The following is a 23,306-nucleotide window of genomic DNA, read 5'->3' on the forward strand; positions in this document are numbered from 1 at the left end:
GCACTGCCCACATCCTCTTTCAGAAGAAACAGCCTCATAGGGAACACCATCCCCTCCAGCCACAGCACTGGCAGACACCTGACAGAGGGGTGGTCAGTCCAGGCTTCTGGTCTGGCCCAAAAAGGTGAGCTCTGAAAATCATATTTTTCTGGACAATTGGAAAACTGGAGGCAGCTAGAATGGCAGGTAGCTAGGCTCTCATGGTCTGGAAGAAACTGTCCAGCCAAGAGAAGGAGGGCAGAAAAGAGAAACTGAGGGGGATAGCAGCCTTGAGAGTTTCCTTAGTCCGTGGCTGCTTTCTAGGCTTCCAGAACCAGTCCAAGGAGGCTTCTTCTTTTGGCCTGTTCTTAGATGTCCATGACATTTCCTCTTGAATTTCAACACTGTGACAGCGGGTGAGCAAGGGGTCCATCAGTTAGTCACAGAGCTCAGAGCAAAATCTTGGCCTCCAAACCAAAACTGATGAATCTATCCTCAAAAGTAGGGGCGATTGTGAGAATACCCAGCAATTGCATGGCAGAGGCCCCGCTTCATCGGGAATAGATGTCTGCCTGGCCAGACACTGGCAAATGTGTACTGGCCTCCAGCTTAAGGTGGGACCATGGATCAGGGCACTTGAAAGGAGGCCATCCACAACAGCTTCACACCTCCCTAAATGAGATCATGCTGCAAGAGCTTACCATAAATTAGCAAGTGTGAGACAGTCTTCACATTTCTCCCAACCAGACTCCGCCCTTCCAGCATCACCCCACTTTCCATGGTGCCTGAAAGGAGTGGGGGTGGGACCCTTCAGAAACACAGGGAGAATCTCCCTGGTCTGGTGTCCAGACCAAATCCTTAGGTGGAACTCAAGTAGTCACTTCAAAATGTGGTTGCTCTGTATCCACATGAGTTCAAATGAGGCAGGGTATGGCCTTCAGAGCAGGGAGAGAATCTCGCCGAAGCTCTTGGGGGAGATTGTGGCTAAAGACGTACAGTATTAGTGGCCCTGGTGAAAAGCAGAGGCATGCTGTCTCTCATAGAGGAGGACTGCTCACTCCTTCACATGATCCCTGTCCAGTTTTGCACAGACCCAGAAGAAACTTGTAAAAAAACATAGGTAACCCTTGCATATTTTTAAGCTAATATCTAAGTATTTCATTTTGAGTTTAAACAGTTGTAAACAATGTCACTTACAGAATAAATGTTGACATTTCAAAATAAAACTGTTTTTATTCTCTTGAATGTAAAACTAGAAGTGGATAGTGAGATAGAATACGACTGGAGGGTGAAATGGGAGGCTGAGAAATCCTCTTTATGGAGCTGAGATGATCAGTATCCAGGCATAGTGGTAGGACAAGAATTCTCTAGGCAGAGGAAACAAGTGCAAAGGTCCTGAGCAGGGACAAACCTGATTTGTTTGAAGATCAGGACAATGTTAGTGTTGCAGACATATAGCAGACAGAGAAAAAAGTAGCAAGAGAGGCTATAAGACAGGGGGATAGCCCGGGGCTGGATTGTGTAGAATTCTGAAGGCCATTTGTGCTGATTTCTTTTTGCCCCGCCACACTCTTCACCCTTATGTCCCTGTCCTGGGCCTCAGGAGCCTGACCTGTGTCTCTGTCAGTGGACTTGGGTGATAGGTGACTTCTAGATGCGTTTAGCCACGGGTGTGCTCCAGCAGGTCTGAAGAGGAAAAAGCGGGAGGGTGGGGTGTTTATTCCCCGGCTCCCTTCTTGCAGGGTCCCATGAGCCAGTTGGGTTCCTCCAGCAAAGACCCCAGCTCCTGCCAGGGAGCCTCTCCAGCCCTGCCTCTGTTTCTGTATACCACTTTCTTGCCCTGCCTTCCCACTTCCCACACCCCTTCATGCCTGGACTGAGCCCACCTGCTGAGATAGCCTTGGGTACTTTACTCTCTCTCTTATGGTTTCCCTACACCCTCCCCACATTGAAAAAAAGTCCCTTCACTTAACTCCTCTCCAATTATCTCAGTTCGTGTGGGTCATCTGTTTCCCCCGAGACCCTGCTTGGTACACCAGGATAAAGTGTTTACATTGTATTAGCGCTGTTCTCGGATCCTCTAATAATTGTCTTCCATTCTGTGAAATGATATAACTGTATCACAGATCGTTTTTATTTTAGCTTTCATTTCCAGGGCTTTGATGGTGTTATAGGAAATGCAAAACTATAGATACAATGCATGATGGAGCTACGCGATACTTGAGAGACAACTGGTCTACCGAGAACAGAATGCAGTTGGAGGCCATGAAGTTCAAGTCTTGAGCGGCATTCCCAGGCACAGCCCTCTCTGGGGAATGCAGTCACAGTAGCTGCAGAGCCCATTCCCCTCTCCAGGTTAAAAGGTTCCTCTTCACCCTGGTGGTGGTGTTTGGAAAAGTTTTCAGCCATAACCATATTCAGTCATATTTGGGGAGGTGGGAGGGGCAGGTTAAAAGCTAAGAGGAAAAATAAAGAAGGTATATATACTTCCATAACTGAGATCAGTTTACTCCTAGCATCTTTGTCTGGGAAAGCCTCAGTCAGAGGTCAAGTAGCCAACAAAGCCAACCAGAAGAGAAACTTCTCCCTTCGGTTGGGTGGACACTGGCTGCTTTCATTCATCTCAATCCAAGAAACATCATGTCCAGTCATGGCTTTGTCACACGGTAGGAGCCTTAAGTGGCTGCCAGGAAGACAGTCCATGCTAATCACGGCAAGTCACAGCTGTCTTGTTTTGTTTTGTTTTAAAGCGTGTTTCCTTCATCAAGATAACATAAATGTACTGACAAAGGAAACTTACAGACAGCCCAGAAGGGAAGCAGGAGGTTAAGAATGAATTGCCCAGTTAAAAACAAGAACGTGTGCAGAGGAGAAAGTTTCCCTCCCCTTGGAAGCTAAGCCAGGTTCCCAGCACCCTGAGCACCTGCTCCAAGATGGGGACACCCGCCAGCCCAGTACCGTCCGTTGTCACCAGATGTGCTCACACCTTCTGAGAAAGCTGGGGAAGGCCAAGGCGCACGTGGGCTCAGGAAAATAAGAAGCAAAGAAGAAAGGATGTAGAGGTTGGTTAAAAATAAAACTTATCAGATGAGCATTAAGTCCGGAGAATGTTATCTCTCCCCGCAGGAGGGTGGGAAAAAAAAAATAGGCATGTCAAAGAGAACACAGGCCACAGGATGAATAAGCATAAAAATAGGAGGAAATGACCAAGGGAACGTGCCAACTCTGCCGGAGGAGGGCCTTTCTGGAGGTGCTGACACTCCAGGACAGGCCAGGAACCCTCAAGGGGGTACCCAAGAAACGGGCCAATGGACCGTTTCTCAGGCTGAGATAGATTTTTTTCCCCCTCTATACTTTTTTCAAATCAGTTGCTTTAACCCCTTCCCTTCCCCCGCTGCACTGCCATGTGCCTTAATTATCTTTTCAGAAAAAAAATAAAAGGTCTATGGAAAATGTTCTTGGGGAATTCCTACTTACCAGCATTTTTATGGCAGGTAACCTTGTCCCCAGTGAATTTTTCAAGATTCAAAAGTTGGCAAGTGCTTAAGCCTTCCCCAGCTGCTTGCTACCACTTCCTTCATCCTGGCCCAGCCCTTGGACACAGGGAACAGCTGCCCACCTCCCCACCACCACCCACAGCTTATGGGACACCTGACAGGAATTTGGGCTACTCCCAAAGCTCCCGTAGCAAGGGGCTGACCACACCCGGCTCCTGTTCCCTTTTAACTCCCATTTCCCTTGAACCTCACAAATGATCCATAAAATGCTCCTTCCATTTCTCCGTCCCAAGTCGCCTTCTGCCTCTAGACCCACCAGGCATGTCATAAGGGTGATGCTGTTTTCCCTCAAAAAAAAAAAAAAAAAGGCACAAAACAGACTACTTGTTAATTTTTAATGACCCAGTGTTTATCCACTCCTAAAATTATGAATTTTCATTCCACAACTGCTCTTAAATCTGCGACGAGAAGTCGTGACGATAAAACCCAATGGCCACTCTCTGAGCTCCTTCTCTGGCTTTAAAAAAAAGAATCACAAAATGGTCTTTGTAAATTTGCTGAAAAATCTCAGTACTCGGGAGCATGAGCAGCAACCACTTCCCAAAAAAAGCTGACTTTTCTAAGTGCGAAGTTTATCAAAGGTCAAACAAACAGGATTCAAGAAAGAAATCTGGTGCTTTTTCGTCACTCAGAACATTTAAGTAAGCAAAAGAGCGGTGTTAAAGAAATTAAAATGACAGCCTCCTACAAGCCACCTTAAAAAGATTAGGCAGAGATTGCCCAAGTGCCTTTGAGAATTAAAAATGTTTCTAAATCCCCACTCAATGTCACTCAGAGGTGATGAAAGTATTGCTGAAGATGCCAAGGTCTTTTTGGTCTTCTCCCTCAGTTTCTTTGTTTTTTTTTTTTTCTTTTTCTTTTAAGATTTCATTTATTTGACAGAGAGAGATAGCCAGCGAGGGAACACAAGCAGGGGGACTAGGAGGCAAAGCAGCAGGATCCCCACTGAGCAGGGAGCCCGATGCAGGGCTCAATTCCAGGACACTGCGATCATGACCTGAGCCCAAAGATGCTTAACCAACGAGCCAGAGGAGCCCCTTCTCCCTTAGTTTCTACTTAATCAGATGGAGAATTATCAGTAACAGAACTACGCTGACATCTCAGCCCAACCTCAACCCCAAATTGGGAAGGTAGGTGCATCAAAAAGAAAAATCTGCTTTCCTCCCCCAGAGTGCATCAAAGCAGGGACAAGAGGCGGTAGCACTTTGCACACTGCCCAGACATCCCGATGAGGCACCGTGGTCTGCTGGGAGGCCTCCAAATGGTGCCCAGGAAATCCAATCTGTTTTCCCTTCCAGTGGCCCCGCCCTGCTCCAGTCTAGCCTGAGCCTGACAGGCCAATGTTGGACACAGACCCAAAGTTCCTCCAAATCCTGAGAGGCAGGAGGAAAATATCCCATTGCCAGGCAAGGAATTTCTGCTCCTGTCCTTTACATTGAATAACTGACATTCCTTTAGAAGGCTGGGCAGGAGACCCCTGTGGATAACCAAAACATTATGTAAAAATCCAAGCATTAATCTCCCCTTCTCTCAAATCCACTTAATCCTACTCTTCTGTCTGGCCTCTCCTCCACAGGAAGCGGAGACCACCAAAGACCACAGTCACTGAGGAGCCTGCAAGTCCCAAGTCAAATCCTGGGTACTGCTCCATTACCCTGTCATCTCAGACGAGCCACCTCACTGTTCTGAGAACATGTCCTCGTGTAGAGAGAAGAGCTGTGTCACAGCAGCTGCAGAGAATAAACCCGTGACAGCCCGAAGCACAGGCCTGGCATAGAGATATTCTTGGGGGCGGGGGTGTCATTTTACCAGTTGTTCTCTGTGGAGAATCCTTGACCTCTGACCCCGGGCTTGCAAGGGTAAAGACAGGCCTTAGTAAACGCAGCCTCTCTGAGGACCTAACCTATCAACGTGGAGAAACAGAAACATACTTAAAAAATCACATTCAGATGGGAGTGGAGTGGGTCTGAGAGTAGATTGGTTCTTGAATACAAACCAGCATATATGACCCAAAAGAGCTCAACTATAACCAGCTTTGTTTTGAGAAAAACTATTTCTCTCTACTGTTTTGACAAGTCTCTAAAACCCACCTCACTGACCAGCAGTATTCTTTTCGTGTCATTCAAAGGATTCAAGACTGAAGCTAGGTCAATCTTATGTTCTTTTTACTTAAAATAACGTGACCAAGAACATCCTTTGGGCTAGTCCTTGTAGTTAATCAAATATGAAAGTACCTGACATGTCCAAATTCCTCTTTAATACAAGCTGCTGACCCAGCATGGCATTTCCCATCATTGGTCTCTGAAACACAGGAAATTTCGGGATTGAATGGCCGAAAGAAATGAGGATGACCCAGCCTCGAAAAAAACCTGAGTTATTTAAAGGAGAAAAACAAAATCATGTCTGAATGGGTAATTCATGATACAGACAGCCCAGCATTTAATTGGTATTAACTACTCTACTAAAGATCTATTTAATGCACTTAGGTAAGACTTTTTATTTCCATGAAATTGGATCTTTGGTTCAAAATTGAATCTCCTGCCAAGGACTCTGCACTTTTTAGGTGACGTAACACTGAGGTGGGCTCTTAACATTTCATTGCCAGGAATATAAAGAAAATTGATCAGATTATTTGCCAAATAATGTTTCTTTCTCGGGGCTGAGTCCTCCCCTAAGTGGGCTGTCAAAGAGAAGAGCAAAAAGCAGATGCTATTACAGTTTTATTTTCTAGGTTCAACCTTCCAGGGCTCAGAGTCAACCCTGAGAAAAATCAGTGCATTAAAAATTGATTTGTTATTTAGTTTATTAGTTTATTAGCTTATAGGACTTTTGTCTGAAAGGAATAAGCAAGGCCCGAGAAGTCAGATGTTTGGGCAAGTCAAAATAATGTCTCAAGTGAAAGATACAAGACATACTATTGGAATGATACGATATTCCTTCAGAATCTTGTCACGAGCACCCTCATGACATCAGGAACCATGGGAAAAACCTGATTACAATTTAATGGCATATAAAATTCCTGGTGAACAATGTTCTTTTTCTTACTAAAGCGTTTCAAGGGGCGCCTGGGTGGCTCAGTGGGTTAAGCCGCTGCCTTCGGCTCAGGTCATGATCTCAGAGTCCTGGGATCGAGCCCCGCATCGGGCTCTCTGCTCTCTAGGGGAGCCTGCTTCCTCCTCTCTCTCTGCCTGCCTCTCTGCCTACTTGTGATCTCTCTGTCAAATAAATAAATAAAATCTTTAAAGTGTTTCAAAATTGTTCCAAAGGAGGGATGTACTCTGTCCTATCTGAAGCTGTTCTGAGGTTCCTCCTGAAGTCCCAAGCTGCTTAAGGGCAGAATTTTTCGTTGTTCCGTTTTTAGATTCCTAGTTGTCAAAGACCTATTCCAATAGGGAAACAGATACGGAATGACACTATGACCAAAACTTCCTAATACTCTTAGCCTCAATCTGTAAGTCAATGAGAGAGAGAGGTATATAAAAACTTCCAGCAGTCCTTTTTTGCCAGAGATGGAGGAAATGAATCAAACCATGAATACGCTAAGGTAGGAAAGCAAGTTTATTCAACAAAGTATTTACTGAGCCCTTAATGTGCCAGGCACTATTTTAGGTGCTGGGAGTACATTCCGTTGATTAAAAACATACAAAAATCCCTGTCTTCATTGTGCTTACACTCTAGAGAAAGAAAATGAGACAATAAACATAATAAATAAGTAAATTACATAGGAAGTTAGAAGGTGATAAGCACTATGAAAAAAATAGAGCAGTTGTGAGAATGAAGACAAGTCTTTATCTGGCAACTTTCCAAAACCAGAAATGGGGCGGGGGAGGGGGGGGAGCTTCTTTCTTGCAAAGTATACATATCTATAAATGACAAAAGAATATACTTCTGGCTCTTTCATGTTCATGGGATTTGTATGCAAGAAATTAATGGGAGTTAAAAACATGAGAATGGAATTGCAAACTAGGAAGACTAACTTTCATAAGATAGGTGCACAATTCAGGATTCTTGAGACAGTGGGACCTATGCGCACTGCAGTAGTAGGACCTTCCCCATTTCTGGTAAATTCCATAGTTCTGGACATACTGCCAACCACAGTGGATCTGAGAGTCAATTCTGTTAAAGAAAGGCTACTAGGGACAGAAAATAGTCTTCTAGGATTTTTTTTTTTTTCCATTTTCCTTTTTAAAACACAACACCCCATTTTTTCTTATTTTCTCATTCTGTTAAACAAGAAGGGTGAGCTCATTAAAAGGGAAAACTGAAATGCGGGAGCGCCTACATTTCCAACCCCTCTGCCATTCTCAGACAATCCAAGATGCACACAGGTTTACAGTGTATTAGCAGACCCACATCTTTTGATACCAGCTCCCAGAGGCTGTTGCCTCTGAACTACCTACCAAGTGGGTTCTTCTCCCCTTTGCTTGAAATTCAAATTCCATTTCAACAAAGTAACCCAAACAATTAAGGTCTGGTTTTTGCCTTTGGGGAATTAGGTTCTCAACTAACAAATGAAAAAAAAATAGATGGTAGATCACCTTTGACCAGAAAACTCTATTTTCAGCAAAATGGGGCACAGGCAGCAAATCCAGGTTACAGGACCAGGAAAAAGAGAGTGTCCACCCACAGGATACTTCTGAATTGATGACCATGACAGCAGCTCTTTCTAGAGGTAATAATGTCATTAGGTTGTGATAATTCTCCAGAAACCCCCCCAAAAAGCCCGGGATTAAGAATATCTGGAAACTGTTCAGATGACACAAATTTGTTTCCTGCTGTTAAGGCTTCACGAATGCCTCTCGGCATCTGTCGCCATTTTGTTTTTCTTTGCAAACCTCCTCCTTTCAAACCAGGAAGTGTACATAAAGTGCAAGTAAGAGTCATTCCCTTGCCCATGCTTCCAGGATCTTGTGTTGGTAGCCAGTATTATTGAAATCTATCAGTTCAACCGCTGGCCAGCTAGGTCGTCTGCAGGTATTTCTGGAGTTAGCAAATGAGTTCATCTGGCAAAGAGAGTGTCTGAAGGTGGATGCAGTCTTGGCAAGAAAACACAAAGTACCATACGTAAGACAGGGATGTGAATGACACAAGCAGTAGGGGGGCTTCTTGTCACCGAGTCACGGAAGAGGCCTTCTTTGGATCTCAACTCTTCAAGAGACCTCAGGAGCCATTACCAAAATGAATGAGGCCAGCAGATTTCAGAGCACAATTAGTCCTCAGTGAGGGCAGATTCAGTTTTCCCTGAGTTGGGGACAGAAGAGAAAATGAAGAGGGTAAGGAGCCAGATCTGATGAGTTTAAGGCCACAAATGGCATCAAAAAAGCCTCCACTGAACACCTCCCATTTTATAATCCAAAGCCGAGCATGATGCCCACCCCCATAGGACTTAGCACAATGTGTTTTCTTTGGTACCAAATGGGTAACAGGCAATGCTGCACATATCTTTATTCCAAACTTAGATTAACTTCTCTTGATTAATATGCCAATGACCACTGTAAGTCTTCGAGAGAAGGACACAGCATGTAACATTTCCCACGTTTAGGGGGCCAGAAGTTTTCCCTTCACAAACCAACATGGCGAGACCACTAGTGGGATGTTTCAGTATGACATATTTTGGGAAATGCTGCCTTACAGCTAGAGGCAGGACAGGAATGGTGTTAACACCAGAAAGGACATATTCAGTTTGTATTACGTGAGTGTTTATAGACACAGTCACAGTCCCACACCAATATAATACATTAACCATTCTAGCTGGGCTCCATTGTATCCCCTATACAATGTGCCAAAATCATGAGCCAAACTGAATGTTATGTTTGATGGGTGAACATTAATGAGAGAAAGTTAACTATTTACTGTCACGCAATCAGTGGACATTCATAGGGGAGGTCCTTTGCATTTTTTTCTGATTTTTCCAGCACAGCTAAGGCCAGGGTTTTGGGATTTAGCCCACCAAGATGTCATTACATATGAAGCTAAGCCCCAGTCAAGACCAAACAGAATACAGCTGACCCTTGAACAATATGGGTTTGAACTGTATGGGTCCACTTCTACACATATATTTTTCGTAAATACAGTGTAGTAGTGTATTTTCTCTTCCTAATGATTTTCTTAACAGCATTCTTTTCACTAGCTTACTTTATTGTAATACAGCATATAACACATAGAACATATAAAATATGTGCTGATTGAACTGTTTATATTTAAGGTTTCCTGTCAACAGGAAGCAATTATTAGTTAAGTGTTGGAGAGTCCAAAGGTATATGAAGATTATCAGAAAGAGGGTCAACACCCCTAATCCCACGCTCATTGTTCAAGGGTCAAGTATTTATTAGAATACACGGACAAATGTTAAATAAAAGTCACAGACTGACCCCATTAAAAGTCACAGAAAAATTTCAAACACCTACTCGTTAAATTCCTGAATTTCTTTTTGGCTTCTGCCCTTTCTTCAGCATCAAAGTACCAAACAGTCATAGCATATCTGTGAAAGATAAGCAAATATAAGAAAAGAAGTTTAGAAATACTACCAAAAAAATAAAAAATACTTATTATAAATATCACATCAGAGTCATTCATAAAGCCAACATTTAAAGTTCTCTCTATTATTAGAAGTTCATCCTAATTTTAATTTAAAATAAACTTCTCTGGTTTCAATTCTATTTTAATGTAAAAAAACACGTAAGGAATTCCAAGTATGAAGCAAGCATTATCCTGAGCAATGGGAATTCAAATGATCTTTGTGAATAAATCTGCTTCTTTCTCAAGGAGCTCAGGCTCTCATAAGGGAGACAAACAATTCAACGAATAATGTAACAGGTCAAGATGATCCCAGGCACCCCAAAGGGAGTCATTCTGCTCAAGACTTGAGAGACCCAAGCTGTTGGGGGGGGGGGGGGACACGGAGAAGAGGAGGTGACAGATGTGTAAAGCTTTGAAGAGCAACTTATTTAAACAACAGGACACTTAAAACTCTTTTGACCTGCTTTCTTTGGTTTTGGATACTGAGGCAAGGATGCAACAGAATAACGATGCCCTCAAGCTTTCTATTGTGTTTCCACTAATTTGCTTTATCCCATCTATGGGATAGACTGTAATAGGAATCATTTCATGCATGAGTTTTCAGAAAGTTTCATTTTCTAATTATTATTAGCTACTGGAATTCCTATAGCCCTTGATTTTTTTTTTCAAGGGCTCATCAACATCTGCTAATGTTTCTCCTGTGACTTGGATGATCAAGAGATTGGGGAATACCGAGGGAATGCTGGCACAAATGACAGGGTCCAATTATCATACCCTATTAAACAAGCCACAACCAGGCTCTGGGGGGGAGAATCAGCTACCTGCTCACCTAGGGCGCATTCCAATTTGACATTTAATATGCAACTCTGTGTGGGGCTCAGATCTGGGATTCCTTGGGGGGGGGACACCTATAAATCTTAAATGTGATTCTAATTTAGTTAGGCTTGTTAAGGTTCAGTCATTATTTTACCATAGTTGTCTCCTCCTGCCCCCAACTGCAATTCCCAGTTCGGGCTGCATCCCCACAGCACACAGCCACCGCCTGGTTTACAGCTCGGGCCATAAAACAAAGATAATGAAAGGTATATTCTGAAAGTAAGAGGACATCAACAGTTTCTAGACTAATACTAAACAAGTTTGTCATGTTCCCCTGAAAATCTTCTCATGCTTCAAGTAAAGAAGGGGCTTTTAAATATCCCATTACTGGGACATGATGGGTACAGTGGGCCCAAACCAACTTGAAGGGAAGGAAAGGGTAAAAAGAGAAAGAAGTCAGAACAAATTCCTCTCTCTTTTCTCAAGATTCTCTCTCTGTTTGCAATAGGCAACTTATAAATTCATCCAGAGTTAACCATCAGAATTCCTGATATGTGATGACCAAAACTCTCTAGGACTACTTCAAAGTTAGGCGGGTTTAAGGGAGGAGTGGCAAAGGAGAAAGGGAAAAGCACTGTGGGAAATCGGGAATCCACCATGCTCACCTAATGGAAAATAATTTGTTATTGTTCCAGCTGACATTCTGGAAAACAATATGTTAATAGTTCCAGCTGACCTAAGGAATCTAGTTTCCCCTTCAACTGTGATAGCCTCCAAACAGGTTAGCTATCAGCCTTGGAGAGCGGTTGGTCCTTCGTATGCATGGGACATGAGTTTAGGGACTTCTCTGGGAACTGGGTTTTGTACAGAAGTTTCTCAGGAGGCATCATGGCTCTGGCTATTACCTGGTCGCATAAGAAGGCTGGACTTCATGCGGGTTCCGGCGGTCCGACCAGAAGAACAAGAGTCTGTCAAAAATGGGCTCCACATCCGCTATGAATGACTTCCCTTCCGGAAATATCCGCAAGACCCCCCCGTGTAGCTGAGGGCCACAAAGAAGATGGATTATTTCCTAGCCTCACACATAATTAACTACCAATAGTATTTCAGCCTCATCTGGAGACAATGCCATCTTCCAACCTCCAGTCCGGATGTGCATTACTCCCAAAATTCTCCACAGCCTTACACCTTGTACTTCATTTTATTTCCAACTTAGCTAGTCATCTCTCCTTATCCACCTCACATGGAATGAAGCCTTCCTACCCCCAGTCATGAAACCCCTGGACACAAAATGGAGTGCTATTAGGTCCAATCACACAAAACTATCAACATCTGAATGTTTTTGACCTACAAAAACCCACTGGAAATTTCATAGGGTTCCATCTAATATTAAGAATGTCCTAGGACAGTCATCACACATAACATCCCCTTCAATTAGAATTTACAGCTTTCTTTTGAACTGCTCCAGCTCCTATGTGATCTCAGCAGCTGGAAGGTCCATGTTCTTTTTTCTGAACTCCGGCTACCTTATCTACACTTTTTAGGACATGCATCACTCTCTTCCTTGGATTTCTTCTTAAAAATATGTACACCCGAACCGCCTGCTGGGATGACCATATCAAGATAGAATCCAGGCCCCACACATCAATATTTCTGCATAGCACAAGGCCTGGCATTAACAGGCACTCATGAATTTGTTGCATGATTTCATACTTCATGATTTTTTATCACTGACATGGTAACTTTACTCTCTTGCCTATAACACTACCTTTTAAAAGATTTTAAAAGACAACTAAGGGATGTATTCCTGTCATGTTACCAAAGAGGGCAAGAGACATCTGACTCACTGGTTTCCCAGGTTTTGTTTCCCTGACCCCAGATAAAATATCCTTGTGTTTCAGGATGACCAGTATCTGCCCCAATGAACAGGAAATGGAGATGCAGAAGGTTCAAAAGCCAAATGAGCTTGAAAAGTTCTGACTTCTCAGACTCCTAAATCATCCTTAAGTTTCGGAAAGCATACAAATTCCAGACAAATGTCCGTAAGCATGGAACCAGACTTCATATCTCTATCTATCTATATGTTCAAAAATAAAAAAATAAGCCAGAATGCCTCTGACATTCACAAACCATGGTGAGCCATGGCAAGCGGCCACCAATGAGACGGGTCACCCCAAGAGGACTGTGTGGGAAACCTCACTTGGGGCCGGTTTTATATCCTACAGTTAGTTCTATTTTTATGGACTCTGTCAATGTTGCTGCTGGAAGGAAAAAGTATGTATCCTATTGTGCACTGAAAGTCCTATCAGCTCTGGTTTAGGCAGAAAAAAAAAGAAAATTGATTCCCCATTCCTGAAATAGTGAATTACCTTCTTCCTATCAATCACCCTTCCCAAACCTAGTAATGACCCTCTCCTACTGCCCCCCCACCCCACGTGCCCCACCCCTCCCAATTAACTTCATATCCATTATTTTCATCTGGTCAATTTAAGTACTAACACCACAGTAGGAGACAAAAAGGAAATAGTTTAAAAAAAAAAAAAAAGGAAATGGTGAAGTAGAAAAAAGAGTCATCCATGGGAATCATGAACTCCTCTAAGTCACCTGAATTCTTTCCCTAGAGTTCTCTAGCCCCGCGCTCTACTCCCTTTATTCCACAGTACCTTGGCGTCCCAATTCTTGTTCAGATAGTAGATGCAGGTGATACAGCGGCCGTCGCCGTTGGGGTTGTCCACATGTCGAACATAACCTGTCCCATTTCCTGGATAGCAAGCCACCATTGCCTGTGGAGACATCCCAAGAAAGCCGGTTAACAAAGCTGAGACACCTTCTCCCACTGGGGAACAGCAGAGTAATGCAGTCTCTTTGGGTGCTATGTGACATTACAGGCAGCCGTGGGCTCCTTAACTGCATGGACAGTACATAAATCGAGATCCTTCGTCATGTAAGATTAACAGCCAAGTCATACCTTATGGCTCAGCCCACGTGGAAAGCGGTTCAGCAATATTCCCACAGTTCTAGAATATTTTAGACAGTAACCCAGCTATAGCATCATGAGGATGCCCTTCTTTTCTCTAATCCTCCTCTTTGAAAAAGCAGGTTCTGGGCTCCCATCCTAGACCCACAAAATCAGACGCAGTACATAATGGAGTTTAGGGATTATGCCTTATAAGAAGTGCTCCTGAATCACCAAATCTCACCAAACCACCCACTTAGAATAATGGCTAAAGATCCTTGCATTGACAAAGAAACAGGAACCAATCACAACGAAGGAAAAGATCAGGCTTGCTCAATAAAATGATTAGGACAGAAAGTTGAGGGAAGGGTCAGTCGGAAGGAAGGAAGCTGAGCCACAATTTGTTACCACAGGCAGCGTAATCAGGTCCAACTCATAGATGAAGCCACAGAAACATCGGAGTATGTTTCTCAATGCTTGTCTTCTTGCCTACTGATAACTATCACATCAGGCAAGAACCCGAAGTTCTTCTCTTCCTTTGCCCAGGCACTACCTGTATCAGCCAGGCAGAGGAATAAAGTAGAAAGCCATACCAACAAATCCTACTAAAAATTACTATTAGAGAATTACTATTATGCAGGTACCAAATCTCTAATTGTTCCATGGGAAGATTACAGCAAGGAGTAGAAACAATGGGCAAAGTGCAAAAACTACTTCTCTTCACAGGATACTGCCTTTATTCCTAAAATATTTTCATAGGAATGAGACATATGCAGGGAAGATACTGGAACTGGTAACATAAGATGAGGGCAGGGATATTTTTCCTATTTTATTGGCTGATGCCTTCTTAGTGCCTAACACAGTGCCTGCCACATGGAAGGTGTCTGTTTAAAATGTGATTAAGTAAATAAATTAGCAAATGGCTCTGTCCTCTACAGAGTAAGTTTACATTCTACCTAGATCAACAGAGGTTTCTATCATCTTATTTTAAGGATTTATTTATTTTAGAGAGAGAGCACAAGTAGGGGTAAGGAGCAGAGGAAGAGAGAGAGAGAGAATCTCAAGCAGGCTCCCTGCTGAGCATGGAGCCCAACATGGGGCTCGATCCCCTGACCCTGAGATCAAGACCTGAACCAAAATCAAGAGTCAGATGCTTAACCAACTGAGGCACCCAGGTGCCCCAAGATTTGTTATTTTTTAATTTTTTCTAAGATTTTATTTATTTAGTTGAGACACACAGAGCATGAAAGAGACCATGAGCAGCGAGAGAGGGAGAAGCAGATTCCCCTGCGGAGCAGAAAGCCCAAAACAGGGCTCGAGCCCACGCCCTGAGATCATGACCTGAGCGGAAAGCAGACGCGTAATTGACTGAGCCACCCAGCTGCCCCAAGATTTCCGTCATTTTAAAAACCTATCCTCAAAATACATGTACTGATCAGTTGGTACTGTCCCTCATAAAGGGCAGGGCTGTTTTGCTGGTAAAATGATCAGTCAGGTAGAGGTCCAAATTAATGCACGAGCGGCTCAATGAATCAGCTTCCATGCTGTGGCTGCCACGTCACTGTGAGCCGTAGCATGAAAACATGAACAAAGAGTGTCGCTTTAAAGGCATCACACATGCTGCATACTAGAAGAGTAAGGCTCAACAGTAACTTGGCTTTACAATGATCTTAACACTGAAATCACCCTATCCCTCATGCGCCTATCGATCCCCGTATGCTGCCTTTGACCATCTACAATGTTGATGCAATGTCATATCTTGGAGCTGACGTGAGGCCGTTGGCCTGAACCTCATCCAGAAAGTGGAATTCTGAGGCCACTGCAATCAAGATTTAACAAATGATGGTACCATCAAGCAAAGAATGGCTTGGAGAGAGCTGATCGGTAACAGGCAGAAATGATGGGCCTGGCTGGGAAGAAGAGATAAATGAAGTCACCTATAATGACTAGGGAATTACTCATCCCTGGAAGCAGCTATTAGGATTATAAGAGCCACCACTGAGCCAATAATGAAAGTCACTTAAGCCACAAACAATTATAGGCGAGATTCCCTACCATCTCAGCCTCTCCCCACTGTGAAGCCCTGAAAAGAAGCAGCATTCCGTCAATGCTATATAATCTTATATTCTTAAACAGCCCTACTCTACGGAAAAGGTCAGTGGTCTGGATGCCTGCCATCTGGTTCACTCAGCAACTAATTATGTGATCCCGGGCTTAGTTTCTTTTCTAGAAGGAGAGGCACAGGCTGGAGGGCCTCTGAAGGTCTGAGACTCCAGCTAAGCAGCAACTCTAGAAGGAGGATCAGGGTTCTTCAGGGTGTTATGAAACACCTGTCTACCTCAGAATGCAGTCTCCAGTAAATACTGAGAAAAGAGATAAAAACTCACAAAAGTACCTCCTTTACAAATACTTGCATCTATAAAACACAGACACACACACAGAAAAAGAGCTAGACCCTCCCAGGGACTTATTAGGACAAAACCCCTAAGTGTCCACAGAGAATCTAATGGCTTAGGGAAGGGGAGCAGAGGGAATTTTTCTGGCCAGAGCAAATCTTCGCCCTCTCTCCTGCTTTCTGAAGCCACAGCATCAAGTCTGAAACAATGAAAGGAAATTATTGTGGGCCTCAGTGGGCCTGTCGAAACAACACAGGCCAGTTTTATCAGTATTTTCTGGACATGAGCCACAGGTGATAGGTCTTGGCTTGGTCATGCTCCCAGCTATTAGTTGGTCTCTGATACAGCCTAGAACCAGGAGGTAAGGATGTCCTGAGAAGCAAGGCTCCGTTCAACAACTGGGCATGCAATTCTGGGCCAACTTGTGCACGGGACAGAAACAAACCCCGGAAACAGATCGGTTCAACTGCAGGGCGATCTAAGCCTCATCGAGGCTGGGAAGGGATTTATAACGTATAAAGGCAGAGAACGCTTCGGGATAGTAAAAACGGGGCCAGAGCACTTGAATTATCACGGACCAACATGCCAATCAGTAACACTGGCACTGACCAGGACAACGACTCATTAATGGTAGACTTTTTATTTGCCAAGACTTCCTGACTAGATTGATACCTGAAATTTATAGAACTTTAGTGACATGTTAGCGTGGCCCACAGTAGTTCATACAATACAACCCTAGATTTGCATTCTTGGATGTGCAAATGAATCCCGTGTCCCTTTATGCATTCATCATTTCTTTCTCCGACCCCGCTGTGCCCCACAACAACCCACCACCACCACCACTGGAAGCCTTTCCAGAGCTCTGTAGCAGAAGGAAATGAGCGGAGGGGGGAAACCCTCCCAGGCTGGCTCTAGACCAGAGACAGGTACTCCAGACATCTGGGTGGCCACATTCAGGCAGGGACACACATTGTCTACTCAGCAGTGACGATCATTTTAGACCCATAGGTGGAAAGGTGGTATGTCTGCCCCATCCAGCCTCCGATTAGACTAACCACTTCCTTAGGAACGACCTAGATTTTTAGAGAAACATACTTCACATCGCTCATGATTTTGGAGTCAGACTCACTAGTATAACTTGGTCTTAAACAAGTTATAAAGTGGCCTTTTACATAAAATTGAATTTAGCACATCAAAATATTAATCAACTCATTTTATTCATAAAATTTGCAATCAATGTGAATCCACTGTAAAAAAGGTGTCAAGAATAGCATAACTTCAAAGCTGCCTGGCTGAGTGACCTCCAAGCCCGTATTTTGGTCCACTGCCAAATGCTAGACCCCTCTCATTGCCAGACAGAAATACCAGTCAGTCTTTGTAAGGATTTGCTTTCAATTATGAATGCTCTTGAGCACACGCATACATGGAATAAAATGCAACCAAAGTACAGGATAACCTGTACTTAACCTCTTCCTACCTCAGTTTTCTCATCTGTAAAATGGGCTTATGAGGACTGGAGTTAAGCCCTGTAAAATGCTGAGCTCAAGGCCTGGCATACACTAAATGCTGCTTCTTTCACTATATATTTAGCTATTCCCCTCAGCCAGGGCTTCTGAATGTCTCCCCTTCAAGGATCAGATTCTACTTAAGTACTCTGCAGCTTCAAATCCAGGACTGGCTGACTCAAATAGCTTTGGTGCTTCCAAGTAACAGAAATGACTGAAGCTAATCAGGAATATAATGTGTGACCTCCGGAATGTGTGCTCTGCTGCCTACAACCAGGAAATCTGCAGGTCTTTGCAACGAAGGCCCAGTGTTCCAAATCCGCAGATTTTTAGGAGACATACGGGCAACCAAAGCAGATCTGCATATAAACTCTCTTGAATGGTTTTTATCCCAATTTTTTAATCACGGTCACAAAAAATTACATCAGGCTGTACTCTGAGGTCGCCGTCTGTGGTCTCCCAAGAAGTCAAGCTACTCTGGGACAGTTCCTCAGCTCCAGGGGGGCACTCCCCCATCTCTCCTCGCCCAGCTCAGATGTACCTCGTCCAAATGCAAGGCCTCATCCTTCAACGCCATCCACATCCCATGGGCCTCCTCTGGTCCTTCCCCCATGTGGGCTCTGGACAGGGTCCTTCCTCTCTCCACCATGAGACAGTTAACCACACAGAGAACTCGGGTGTGTAAAGACTTGAGAAGAGATACAGGGGATCAAGTAGCTTTGTTAGCTTGCAAAAATAGCCAAGCAGCTCACCATAGTAGAAAAGGTAAGAGTTCAAATTTTCTGGCTAGAAATGGGTCCAATTTATAGATGGGTGACAACCGCCAAGGCGATAAACCTGCCAATTTTCCTAGTCAGCTCTGGGTCCAAGGAGCTGAAGGCTATATACTCCCAGGGTCATTTTTCTGGGTGCTTGGAGTTCAGCACATATTTAAACACACACATTTCATGGGGACAGTGAACAGGGCAGTCCTGGGGCTGTATACTTTACATCCTGTATTCACAGAGGCCCCCATTGAGGAAGGGGTCCCATTTGGTAATTCGGAACAGGGTAGGGGGAGTGTTAGTCCCTGCAACAAAGACATTAGCTCTAAAATTGAAGTTCTCCTATTTAAAAAGAAAAGCAAAAATTATAAGTATTCAAACTGCTATATGCAGGTAAACCGTAAGAAAGGCTAGAGAGAAACTGGAAGAGGCATGATCTTTCCAAGTTTTGTTCTTAAAAAAAAAAAAAAAAAAAAAAACGAAAGATAAATTAAGCCAAAATGTCATTTTCCATGGTTTTCCACTTGGCTCTGACAAGGACTGAGAGAAGAGAACTACAAAAATCCTTTGCAAGGGCAAGGAACTTAAATCCAGAGGACAAGAAAGCGAATGGTGGGATCACTGCATTAGCCTTTCCCCATCTTCTTTGTTCAGGGGTATGTAATCTTCAAGGACCCGCTCATGGGACCCACTGTTGTCACTTAAATTCCTACTGTACAATATTCATAAGGCATCTTTGCAAGATAAAGGCCATGTGTGGCTTCCTCCAAGAGTTTCCAGAAAAGTCACTCTGCAAAGTCCACACTTCTGACAGTTCTAGCCTTCATCTGAAATTGAACAACAACCAAAAAAGCAAACTCTCAAGGTGATGACGAACCGCTCATGAACATAAAAAGTACTTTAGAAACCTTTTACACTCACTCTAACTTCATCCAGACTGGCATGAATAAATTAGTTGTAGATGATGTAGGCATTTTTGAGAACAAAGCAGGAAACTCTGCAAACTGTCACGAATTATCTTGGCATCTTGCTTGTTGTCTATCTGGTTGGTTAAGAGCAAACCTAGCTGTTTCCTTCCACCTAGTGCTTCTAGTTAAAGACTTATGTAACAAAATGAGGAAAACATAGGAAATATGCTTTTGGTGGGCAATAACATGAGCTTTGGCCAACTACCTACCATGTTCCCCTTCCCAAAGTCTCAGTATCTGACCAGACAATTCAGAGGAGTCAGAACACCAGACAACTACAACTTTAAGTAAGTAATCCTTTCAACAAACCTCAAGTTGTTCATTCAAATGTTTTCTGCTATTCTATTTCTATAATGAGAACCACTTCTGCCTTCCTCATTTGTTCTAAATCCACACTTAAAAATACCTCTTCCTGGAGTGCCTGGATGGCTCAATGGGTTATGCATCTGGCTCTTGATCTCAGCTCATCTTGATCTCAGGGTCCTGAGCTCAAGCCCTAGGTTGACTTTAAAAAAAAAAAAAAAAGGAAAGGAAAGAAAAAGAAAAGCCTCTTCCTGAACCCAGAGCACTGGGACACAAAACCTCACCTTCAATTTACAGCAATAATCATCATGCCCCCCATGCATGGATTTTGTTGAAATGCAAGAGCACTGGTAATTCTGAAAATGAAAAGTAATAAGGCCAAACCCACTCTCAGCTGCTCTCATGATGTGGGTCTATCCACCGCTTTCAGGTCAGGTGAGAGCATCGTTCATGTGAAGGCAGGGAATTTACCATCTTCACTTGAAAACCTGTCCCCAGGTTGACTTTTCCATCCGTGCCCTTGTTCAACTCTACTAAGAATTTGGTCCTAGCTCTGGAATCATCCAAACCACCAACAACTACCCAGACTCTAGAACCTTCGATTTAGTTCTCCTAGCTCAATGACGGCAGTTTTACCAGATGCCAAAGCTCCTTGAAATTCTTCATTAAAGAGTTAGGTTCCCACCCTCACCCTAGAAATGCATGTGCACACACACACACACACACCCATCTGCATAAAATCACAGGGGATTCACAGGCCTATAAAGTCTGACTGCACTGTATCAAGATTCTATTCCAGGGAATCCTGCACTTCGTGCATGAACTTGAGTGAATCACCCTCCCTGGAGAGGCCGTGGAAACTCTGTGAGGCCAAGAATTTCAGAAACTATTGTCATTCCTTTCTGAATTGTGGTTAATTCCTCTCCTTGGAGAGGATTCAGCCAGAGCTCTGCAATTAAACACAGTAAACAGGCTGGGGAACATCGACATATCAATACAGGCTGTTTGGGTTTGGAAAGGCAGCCCTTCCCCCCCCCCCCCCCCCCCCCCCCCCGAGGCCTGGGCTCCCGGCCAGCAGGGTGACGGCTGAGTGACAGGGCTACGTGCGCTGCGTGAGGGTGGCAGCTAGCCCACGCCCGAGCACACCGCAGGGCAGACTGCGGAGGGAACCGGCAGAGGACAGCCCTCCCCCGGCGCTCCCCGAGTCACCAGAGAAATGTTTTGAATAAGGGCTTCCTTGCACTTATGAAATCAGCAAAAGTCAGCCAGACTCAGGGTGAAGGACATTAAGAGAGGCGTTTAACCATATCCTTTCCAATGCCTTTCTCCACACTTTAACAGCTGCCACTTCCTGAGGACCTGTGTAGCCAGGTGGCCCTCTGGGGTGGCACTTTCCACGCACCATCCTGTTTCATTTCCTGATTATGGGGACGGTGAGCAGCAGCCTTGGCCAGGAGTCTCCCTGCCCCCAAGTTCTCAGTAGAAGTCATTAACCACCACACCCCCCTCTCCAAGTTATCTTCTTTGTATAGAAAAACAAATTCATGACTAATCCTTAAGGCAATATGGGGGTAGGGTCTCACAATATTTGACTTCTTTTGATGTTAGAAATAGGCTTATCAGAAGAACAAAATTTTACCTGCAGCTCTCAGAAAGGCTCTGAAAATAAGAGAAAACAAGAATGTTTGTGGTTGCAGGACTCTCAGAAACTAGGTGTGTCTGTCCTTAAGTTCTCTTCAGCCATGAATCCTCAAACATGTTAAGGAAATCATAACTCAAATATAATTGGGAAGACAAGATTTTATAAATGGGTAATAAAAATAAAAGTTACCAGTCAAAACACATCATGAAAAATGCCTTGAAACAATCTTCTTAAGCTAAGAGAAACCAGCCAAAACACTACCTACAATTCTCTAGGGACACTGCAGCTATGCTGGAGTAAATAAAGTCAGATTATTTTCTAGGAAGCCAGATCTTATATTTACATGTGCCCTTCAACACCTGGCAAAATGTATCAGCTCAATTAAAGAAATGACACACAGCAAATCAGCTGGAATCAGAACTTAGGACATTGAGGAGACACAATGATTTACTGAACATTCTGTATAGTGCTTACTACGTGCCTGACACTGTTCCGTGTGCTTCATGAATATTCCCTCACTCAATATTCATAAATAACCTCATGAGGCAGGAGCCCTCTTCAGGTCCATTTTACAGATGGGGAAACTGAGGCACCAGGAGTTTCAGTCCCTTGCCTTTTCGAACCCAGTCACTCTGGCTGCGGAGTGTGAAGCCTCCATCACCAAGCTATGCCTCATCAGTACCGCTTACCTAATGCCCAACACTAGCCAAGTCACCCGTTTGGGGGGAACAGAGATCTTCAGTTCTACTTGAAGTATTTAAATCCCTCTCACCCTTGCCTAGCACCCATTCCATAATCGTAGAAAACTGTAAAGGAAAAAAAAAAAAGACAAAAATATGAAAAAGAAGGGCGCTCGTATTGAGTCTGTGAACAAACGCTTCAAGGCAGGAGAGCGGTTAACAGAAGCACGGGGTAAAGGAGACTGATTCACTCCTGGTGGAAAGCACCAGCTGTCCACAGGGTCTTTGCTTCAGATCCTCCCACTGAAGGGCAAACTCACGCCCACTCTAAACCCCAGGCCTGGGGTTCCATGGGAGGAGGTCGGCGTCTCGGGACCTTTTCTTGTTAGCTCAGGTCAACACCCGCCAAGGTTTTCACACTTGTTTCAAAGTCAGAAGATAAATGACCAAGGAAGAAAAAATCTTCAAGGAAATACAAAAGTGTTTTGTCAAAGGAGAGGCACCTGGTAAACACAAAGGAATGCCAGAGATGAGATTAAGCTGTCCTTACTCATACGCCGAGCTTGCTCAGGAGACAACTCCAGCAGTACGGTGTCAACCGGAAATCACTGTACACAGAACTTTCTAAAAAGCACGTTAACTAGAATACGCTGGCTACAGGCCCACTGAAGCCCAGAGGAGGGGTGAGTCCCACAGGGGTAACTTAGAGGAGAAGAAAGTAAAAAGCTCCTCTGAGAGCGAAGTATAAACTATTTGGGGGTGCAGCGAGGAGACTAGAAATAAAGGGGTGGCTGGCTCTGAATCTGGGGGACAGGGATCATTCATTTATGTGTCCCCATGTTCTTCTAAGACCTATACAAAGCCCCAGTTTATAGCGGAGGAGAAACCCAAAGTAACTCATGGAACGTTGTAGAACTAAGCATGGTCCTTCCACCACTAAACACCACTTCTAAAATATCAGGAAGCATTTGTTAACTGAAAACAGGTGCTCTTATTTCCAGGGCAACCGCTTCAACTCCAAGATAAAGCAAGGAGGTTGATTCTCAGATGACTCTCCTGACTTACCAGATGCAGAGTCAAACCTTTAACTGAGGATTCAAAGACCTCCACGCAGAAGGAAGAAAAGGACAAGCAGCTGCTCCTGCCGGCCCTTCTCCAGGTCCTATCATCGATTCCCACCAAGCTGGATTTGGTTGTCCGCTTTTCAACCCACCCCCGTCT

The 23,306-nt window shown here is 44.0% G+C and overlaps 1 protein-coding gene across 3 annotated transcripts in view; it reads right to left on the reverse strand.

Moving 5' to 3' along the window:
- Positions 1–5,795: 5,795 nt before the first annotated feature.
- LOC111160932 (egl-9 family hypoxia inducible factor 3) overlaps positions 5,796–23,306 on the reverse strand; it is a 28,804-nt gene continuing 11,293 nt past the window's right edge. For 2 of the 3 annotated variants that reach the window (XM_022524334.1, XM_022524344.1), the window contains exons 2-5: positions 13,535–13,654; positions 11,777–11,913; positions 9,944–10,017; positions 7,088–8,777 (exon numbers count right to left, since the gene is read on the reverse strand). In XM_022524334.1, coding sequence (XP_022380042.1) covers positions 8,746–8,777; positions 9,944–10,017; positions 11,777–11,913; positions 13,535–13,654 — 363 coding nt within the window. In that variant the 3' untranslated portion in view covers positions 7,088–8,745. Of the gene's footprint in view, positions 5,838–7,087; positions 8,778–9,943; positions 10,018–11,776; positions 11,914–13,534; positions 13,655–23,306 lie in introns of those variants that run through there. The other variant, XR_002641520.1, reaches the window with a different exon arrangement.

This window comes from Enhydra lutris, unplaced genomic scaffold (assembly GCF_002288905.1).
Source record: "Enhydra lutris kenyoni isolate GAN:26980312 unplaced genomic scaffold, ASM228890v2 scaffoldscaffold4, whole genome shotgun sequence".
Taxonomy (NCBI): domain Eukaryota; kingdom Metazoa; phylum Chordata; class Mammalia; order Carnivora; family Mustelidae; genus Enhydra; species Enhydra lutris.